Source organism: Sinocyclocheilus grahami, unplaced genomic scaffold (assembly GCF_001515645.1).
Source record: "Sinocyclocheilus grahami isolate Dianchi unplaced genomic scaffold, SAMN03320097.WGS_v1.1 scaffold462.1, whole genome shotgun sequence".
NCBI lineage: Eukaryota > Metazoa > Chordata > Actinopteri > Cypriniformes > Cyprinidae > Sinocyclocheilus > Sinocyclocheilus grahami.
Genome location: NW_015505641.1, coordinates 51,094 through 60,144, shown reverse-complemented (window position 1 = coordinate 60,144; position 9,051 = coordinate 51,094). Strand labels below are relative to the sequence as shown.

General features: G+C 31.8%; 1 protein-coding gene across 1 annotated transcript in view; it reads right to left on the bottom strand.

Annotated features, from left to right (window-relative positions):
- Window positions 1–890: 890 nt before the first annotated feature.
- Window positions 891–9,051, bottom strand: part of LOC107552955 (Kv channel-interacting protein 4-like) — a 14,936-nt gene continuing 6,775 nt past the window's right edge. Inside the window, exons 2-6 of the mRNA XM_016235018.1 lie at window positions 6,082–6,151; window positions 4,532–4,602; window positions 2,669–2,773; window positions 1,273–1,335; window positions 891–1,071 (exon numbers count right to left, since the gene is read on the bottom strand). Of these exons, the coding sequence (XP_016090504.1) occupies window positions 1,024–1,071; window positions 1,273–1,335; window positions 2,669–2,773; window positions 4,532–4,602; window positions 6,082–6,151 (357 nt within the window). The 3' untranslated portion in view covers window positions 891–1,023. The remainder of the gene's footprint in view (window positions 1,072–1,272; window positions 1,336–2,668; window positions 2,774–4,531; window positions 4,603–6,081; window positions 6,152–9,051) is intronic.

Below are 9,051 nucleotides of genomic sequence, written 5' to 3'. Positions count from 1 at the left end.
GGGGGGTCGTCTTATAATCAGGGTCGTCTTATATTCGGGCCAATACGGTAATATCGTTGACGATAAAAGACGAGACTAAAATCTATTTTAAAACATAAAAACTATACCAAAATTTATTTAAATTTTTGTTGAAAAAAAGGAGGTAAAATACTATTGCAGACTGTTGTAAAAGCCTCTACTAAACGAGCTTTCATGTGTGCGGTTGCCAGATATCAAGAGTTCAATTTTTTTTTTAGCAGTTTAACTATTATACAGCAGCGTGACGAAAATATGACTTAAGTTTTCATTGATTAAAACTACTAAAATGCTCAGACATTTAGCCAACTAATACTTGACTAAACATAAACAGGACAAGGCCGACTAAATAGGATAAAAACTAAAAAGTACATTTGACACCAGGACTAAGACTAAGACTAATTTAAAAGACTAAGACTAAATAAAAAATTGCTGACAAAATTAACACTACTGCAGAGGATCAATTGGTGAGCAAGTGATGTAATGCTAAATTTCTCCAAATCTGTTCCCATTAAAAAAACAGACTCTTGGATGATACATAAATATCATATCATATAAATATCATAAATTTATAATAAATAAATACATACATTTTCAACAAATTTTCACTTTTGGGTGAGCTATTCCTTTAACTAATGAGTTAAGTAAACGGTATCTCAAATATTCCTTGTAAATTGTTGCAATTTAAGAATGGATTTGTGAAAAATGTATACAGAAATTCATTCTGTTTGTATTTCATATATGGGTCAATGTATGAAATGTTACTTTGGAGAAAAAAAAGATGATTAACAGACTATTTGTCTACTTTAAATGTATACGTTTTTTTACAAGTACATGACAAAAAATGTAAAAAATAATTTTTCTTTGATATTAAAAATGCTGTTCATTTTGGTTTATGGGTAAAGCACTGCTAGTAATCAGATGTGTACTGTATCATTGAGGACGTAGGGTTTGTGGAGTATAAAGGTGGTTATATGAGCTGGCCCGCCAACAGAGTCCATTCAGATGTTAAATGACGTTCTCAAAAAGCTGCATTGATTTCATGATGTTCTCATCCTGTAGGGAACAAACGGACACAGGTGAACACTTTAATAACAGCTCACCTGTGGAGACTAATGGACTGGCTTCGGGACAACATTGAACATTATGTAAGGAGCTTTTCTCTCTAAGTGCTCTACTCAAGAAAAACGTATCGTACATGTTTTCAGGAAAGACATTCATTGCAGAACATCACATTCAGAACAAAAATAGACTTACGTTTTGACAGCAGTCTATAAATTCATCTATAGTGACCACTCCATCCCTGTTTTTGTCCATTTTCTGTCAAGACACAAAAAGGGTCAGACGGTCAGTGTTCATTTAAGGTTGCTCTATTCATTTAGATTTAGCCATTTTCCTTGCTTAGAATTGGATTTAGACAATCTCTACGATTGCATCAGCAGAAACTTGATCTGAAGGATCATTGCTTTACCAGTGAACCAAATTGCTGCGTCTGGCAATCATTTATTTTTTCCCCATATTTAATCACTATTTTTATGGAAGCCCATTTCCATCAAGGGGAAAAAATATGCTTTGGTAAATGATAATTACAACATTAAAAGTCATAAACATGAGATAAAAGGTCTTTATGAGAATTATAAGATGCTAAGTCAATTATGGAATAAAAAGTCAAAATGATGACAAAAAGTCAACAATTTTATGTCATAATAACATAATAGTGTCTCATAATTAAGACTTTTATCTCATAATTATGCCTTAACATGTTTACATGTTTATAAATCCTTAGACTAAAATTTACGATAATTTTTACTTTCTCGTATTTGTGACTTAGTAGGACATGGTTTGTCCATTATTTGTCAAGACACAAAAAAGTCATTGTGTTCATTTAAGGTCGTTCTATTCATTTAGCTTTAGACATTTTTCTAGCCTCAAATAACATCTACACAATTTCTATGATAACATCAGCAGAAACTAGATCTGTAGGATCATGGTGATAAATAATATGACATTGATGGGAACATTCTGGGAATGGATTTGCTCTACCAAAGAACCACCAAGTTTTTCACCATTTGTATTCACTTTTTTTATGGAGACCCATTTCTGCCACATAATCGGAAAAATAATCATGCTTTGGTAAATGCTAATTATGACATTAAAAGTCATAAATATGACTAAAAAAGTCAAAATGATAAGATAAGACAGTGAGATTAAGAAAAAGTCAAAATGATGACAAAAAGTCTACATTTTTGTCATAATTAGTATCTCATAATTTTGACTTTTATCTCATAATTAGGCCTTAGCAGCTTTGACTAAAATGTACAACAATTTTAATGTCTTTTAATCTCATATTTATAACTTAGTATGACTTTGTCAAGACACAAAAAGGGTCAAACGATCATTGTGTTCATTTAAGAATGCTCTATTTATTTAGCGTCAGAACTTTTTCTTGCTTAGAATTACATCTAGACGATCTCTATAATGACATCAGTAGAAACTCGATTTGTAGGTTCCTGGTAATAAATAACATGACACAGATGGGAACATTCTGGAAATTTACTTGCTTTACCAATTTCCTATCTAGTAAATATTTTCTATTTGAAGAACAATCCTTACAGAATAAATTAGATGCTAAAATTCAGCGATTCAATCTCACCTGGAAAAATATCTCCACATGCTGTCGTGGAGTTTCCTCTTTAAGCATGGGATATGTGCATTTCCCCATCATGTCATAGATGGACTTTATGATATCTAACATTTCCTGTGAAACCCACACAACAGACAGGCATGTTGTTCATTAGTGTTTTATATAATCGCTTGTCATGTAAGTGATTTTCCGGTAAGACTTTACAGTAAGGTTTAATTTGTTAACATTCATTAATGCAGTTGGTACATGACAATGAACTGACAATAAAAAATTTTTTTCAGTATTTATTAATATAGTGTTAATTTATTGCTATTGTCTATTGTTAACTTGAAAAGTTAACTTGACTTGACTTATTTACTTTTGTGTCAGAATTATGACTTTATATCTCAATTTCTACTTTGTATCTCATAATTTTTTACTTTTTGTCATTGCAGTCATAAGTCATAATAATGAGATAAAAAGTTGAAATTTACAAAATCAAAGTTTTGTCAATTATGACTTCTCATAATTTTGACTCGTGTCATAATTTCAACTTTTTATCTCATAGTCATTACTTAGTATCTCAATTTAAATCTTTTGTCAATTTTGACCTCATATTTTGACTACAATTTACAATTTATTGCTATACTATTGTCCATTATTAACTTGAAAACTTAAAACTGTACTAGCTAATGTGGAAATTAAGTTTAAGTTAAGTTAAGTTTAAGTTGTTAAGTTAAGTTTAAGTTTATGCATTTAGCAGACACTTTTATCCAAAGCGACTTACAGTGCATTCAGGCTACAAATTTTTTATGTTTGGTAAACTCATATTTATTTATTTACACCATTTTTATGGAAGCCCATTTCTGCCAGAAAAGAAAAAAAATAATGCTTTGGTAAGTCATAATTATGGCATTAAAAAGTCAAAATCATGACATAATTTTTTTTTTCGTTTTGTCATGTTTTGAATTCGTATCTCATAATTAGGCTGTATCTCATAATTTGACATAGTAACCAAGAAGTTTCACTTTTGTGTCACAATTATGACTTTCTATCTCATAATTATGACTTATTATGAAATAATGCGTTAAAGTCAAAATTATGCAATGAAAAGTAAATTTTTATGTCATAATTATGATTTTTTTTTTATCTCAAACTTTTTAATTTGACTGAGTATCTCATATTTATGACTTAGTCTGTCATAACTTACACTTTTCCAGTTTATTTTAAATGGTCCAACATTTATCTATGATATAACTAATTTAAAATTGTAGGTTTGGTAAACTCATATTTATTTATTTACACCATTTTTATGGAAGCCCATTTCTGCCAGAAAAGAAAAAAAATAATGCTTTGGTAAGTTATAATTATGGCATTAAAAAGTCAAAATCATGACATAATCATGACATTCGTTTTGTCATGTTTTGAATTCGTATATCATAATTAGGCTCATAATTTGACATAGTAACCAAGAAGTTTCACTTTTGTGTCACAATTATGACTTTCTATCTCATAATTATGACTTATTATGAAATAATGCGTTAAAGTCAAAATTATGCAATGAAAAGTCAATTTTTATGTCATAATTATGATTTTTTTTTATCTCAAACATTTTAATTTGACTGAGTATCTCATATTTATGACTTAGTCTGAAAACTTACACTTTTCCAGTTTATTTTAAATGGTCCAACATTTATCTATGATATAACTAATTTAAAATTGTATTAAAATGTATTTAATATTTTATTTGATATTTATTTTAGTCTTTCAGTTGAGATGAGGTTAAAACGGCATGCATTATATCTATAAATAATTAGCACATCCACAAGCATCCACGCCATGTGTGTGTAAGAAAGATCGTCTTCAGAATGCTCCATTAGTATTATTACTTACCTCAAAACTGACAGAGCCATTGTGATCTGTGTCGAACGCATCGAACAGAAAATGTGCATAAGTTGATGCATCTGAAAAATAAAACAGGAAACTGCTCAGCTTCAATCACAGCAATGTCATTACATCATTTCATAGCCTATTATATTCAACAACAAAGGGGATGCATAAGCTTGCACAAGCTATGATCCATTATACTATAAATAATGCAAGCAGTGTGCATATGTGAATGGGCTGGAAATGAGTAGGGCCACGTGAGAGAAATTTGTCACAAACCCTGACAAATGATGTAGAGAAGCTCAAACCCATAATTATAAAACTACTTCTTTGACTTTGCAGTGGCACAAATCATGTGACTCAAAAAAGAAAAGAATCACTACAACAGCCATTTCCACTGGGAGACCTCCATTCAGATCAGTGGTGTGTGTGTGTGTGTGTGTGTTGGTCTCCTGAAATGATGTGGAAAACTCCACTTTTTAGTTCTATAAATTCATATTCCATTTCTATTTTATGTTATACAGTTTCTGGGTTAAAGACACACACACAAAAATCGTGCTTGGGTAAGCCATAATTATGACATAAATATGAGATATTAAGTCATATTATGACATATTAAGTCATAATTATGAGATTAAAAAGTCGATATTATGAGAAAGTCAAAATGATGAAAGAAAACGTTTCTGTCATAATTATGATGTATCTCATAATTTTGACTTTCATGTCACCATTATGACATTTTACAGTTTTTGAGATGTTGAGATACTAAGTCATAATTATGAAAAGTCAAAATTATGACATACTAAGTGGAAATTATAACTAAAAGTAGAATTCCTTCATAATTACATCTTGGTATCTCATAATTTTGACTTTTGTGCCATCATTATATCTTTTTATTTTTCCACTGTTTTAATAATCTTTCTATGGAAGCCCATTTTCACTGCAAAATAAAAAATGTTTTTATTATTATGAAAAATCTAAATTATGAGATACTAAGACATAATTATGAGATAATACTCATAATACAAATATGAGAAATTAAATTATTTTATTATATTGAAATTATAAGATGAAAAATAGAATTGTTGCCATAATTATGACTAAGTATCTGTTAATTTTGACTTTTTTTGTCATAATTATTATTATTTTTAAAATCTCAATCTTTTTATGTCACAATTTAAACTTTTGATATCATAATTATGCACTTAATTATGACAGAAAATCGCTTTTAGTACAATTTGCTGGATATTTCACTTTAAAAGTGAGGCAAAACATACAAAAAGCAACATAATATTTTGCATAAACAAAATTTGTTGCAGAAACAATAACTGTAATAATACAGTAAACGTATGTTTTGCCAGGTAACCTAAAATGGTAAATTTAAGTTAACTGGCTTTTCAAAATATTATTTAATAAGACTGAATCAAACTACAACATGTTACACCAATAAAAACTATTATAAAGGGTTAGATCAAGCAGCTTAAAAAAATCACACTGTACAGTATAACTGAAAAAGGAAATAGTAGTAGAGAATATCTGACTTTAAATATACTCACCTCCCTGTGGAAAGAACTGAGAGTAAATTTCCTTAAATGTGTCTTCATTGACCACACCGCTGGGGCATTCCTAAAAAACACAGATACAGACATTTCCATCACTGAGATGTTATTGAGGAGTGATTTCACCAAGAGAACCATTATGTGCATGAACATCCAAATAGGAAATGGCACCATTGTTGAGCAATAAACACATTATCCATTGTCCATTCTCATTCTAATGTGCATCATAAATGAAAATGTGAAACAGCAGGCAAACACATTGTGCTAGAAGTCCATTTGCTGCATTGAACATAATCTCATATGACTCTCCTTCATTTCAAATAAATGAGCTCAGAGAGATTGCAAGTGCTTGTCAGACAGTGTTGTAAGATCACCATTCTTTACTGTACTATCACTGATCACTAGGTAATGGTAGACCTCATATATGATTTGCCTAGCACTGAAGCCTGCATGTTGTATCTCTAATAAATTGTGAGAAAAGTGCATGCTTAATGCTTGAATTTGCTTTCGATTTTATTGGATGACTTGCACTAAAAACGATGCTCTGAATATCAGATCGACCTCCTCAAGATGACCAATAGTTTAAGCTGTCATGCTTGTCTGATGAAACGCTCTCAAATGTTTTGGTTTAGCAAACACATTTATGAACGGCTCTTCAGAAATGATGCTTTCAAGCCTGAAAGTGAATCATGGGAGGATGACTGCTGTCTCACAACATCAGCAATGCAATATCTTTAATAATCTTGTGAAGGGAGTTGCAATGGCTGTTATCCAAGATGTCTGCTGAAGCTAAAGAAACCAGTGTATTTTATTAATTCTGAAATAGCAGCAGATATAACAGATTAGTGCTGTTATTCAAATATCCCAAAACCAGTGATAGTCTGATAGTTAAAGCAACTATTGAACTTTATAATACCCATATTTAGCAAAACTTCATTAGGCAGTTCCAGCATTACTCATGTGCTTCCCTCAATATGATAAACCAGCTAAAATAAAGTCAAATCACATTTATAACAATATATCTCCCTTGACGAAATATGCCACCACTTTCTGATTTGAAGTGTTAGATGTATTGTTTTAATTCACATGTTTGTAGCAAAAGAACTGTAATGTTCTTTAACTAGTTTTATGCGAAGCACAATACTGGATTTTGACGGCTGGTTAACATTGGGCTTTATAAGGAGGAACAGATCAGTAGAGTAGCAACAAAGTAGCTTTGATATTCAATTTGAGAGCATGTATTCATCCTGCTGGTTGCAATTTAATATGAGTAATAGAGGTGTCATTTTTGTTGACATAATAACTGTGCATTTATATGATGAAGGTAAAACATCCCACACCCTTAGCACAAAATAAAGTCAATTCTGATGTTTATATCTTATTCTTAGCATCATTAACTGTTTTAAAACCTGTAACTTGCGTATGATATCTTATTTTAAAACATGTTTTCGCTTCCATAGATGGCATAATGAAAGCAATCTGTCCATACTGCACTCCTGCAATGATAAACACATGATTCTGCATGTTTTATGAAGGATCTTAACAAATGAACAATCCAAAATTATAATAGCTGTAACAGTGTCATTTGGACCCCAGGAATTGGATTAGATTACGTAGTAGAAAGGGCAATTTTTTCAAGATGATTGCGGTTGCTTTATCATAAATGGTGTGGCAATTGCAGCAATTAAGAAATGTGCTTTTACAGTGTAACTATTTCAAGCAAGGTAAGTGGGGAAAATTGCTTAGACGTCTTTAGTTTACATACCCAAGAGAGATTTCAGTTATTTTCTGTGACCAGAAGTAACTAAATCATCTACTTTTGTTGCTTTGCAGCCGGAAACATTTTTTTTGTTTTATCCAGCTGTATTTACATAAAAAAATGTTTGGGAAAAAGGATCACCCCCGTCCTAAAAATGACTTGTAAACTCAATCAGGTGTAGCTAATCATCTTCTCAATGGCACACAAAGCCATTTGACTTTCAGCTGTGCTCATTTTGATTAGCTCAGCATGAAAGAGCTTTCCTGCACTGTAAAAAATGAACGTGAATTTAACGGTAAAAGACTGTAAAAATGCTACAGTAAAAACCTGTTAAATGGTTAACGGTAACTTTCCCTACTATATACGGTGAAAAACTGTATTGGACATGTAATTTTATGGTAGTATACCATTATTGGAAGTGAAAAAGACCGTATAATTTACAGTGAATAACCATAAATTGACATTCCCAGAATTCCCAGCGTTACATTTCAAATTTGATGTTTTTTGTTGAAATAACTATTTCTTAGTTGTTTTTTCTTATGAGTTTTGTTTAGTGGTAAAATTCCGGCAACCACAGCTGCCGTTTTTTTTTACCGTGAATTTTACGGCATTTTTTTTTACAGTGTGGAGCATTTTAGTCCTTGGTAGTGCAACTGAATCAAACAATCAACGGTGGGTGGCAAGGCACTGTCAAAAGATCTCCGGGATAAAGTTGTGCAGGCAGAAGTCAGGAGATGGATATAAAAACATTTCCAAGGCTTTATCAATGCCTAGAAGCACAGGGAAGTCTATTATTAAGAAGTGGAAGGTATTTGGTACAACACAGGCCCTCCCTGGATCAGGACGTCGCTCCAAACTGAATGAAAGAGCCGGAGGAAACTGATCAGAGAGGCGACCAAGAGGCCTACAGCAACTCTGAAGCAGCTGCAGGATTTTATGACAAAGAGTGGTCATTGTGTGCATGTGACAACAATATCACAAATTCTCCACAAATGTGGCTTGTATGGGAGGGTTGCAAGAAAAAAGCCACTCCTAAAGAAAGGCCACATGCAGTCACAACTGAGCTTTGCCAAAACACACCTTGAAAACTCTGAGGCAGATGAGACTAAAATTGAATTATTTGGCCTCAACAACAAACGATATGTCTGGAGGAAATCCAACACATCTCACCATCCAAATAACAGCATTCCTACAGTAAAGCATGGAGG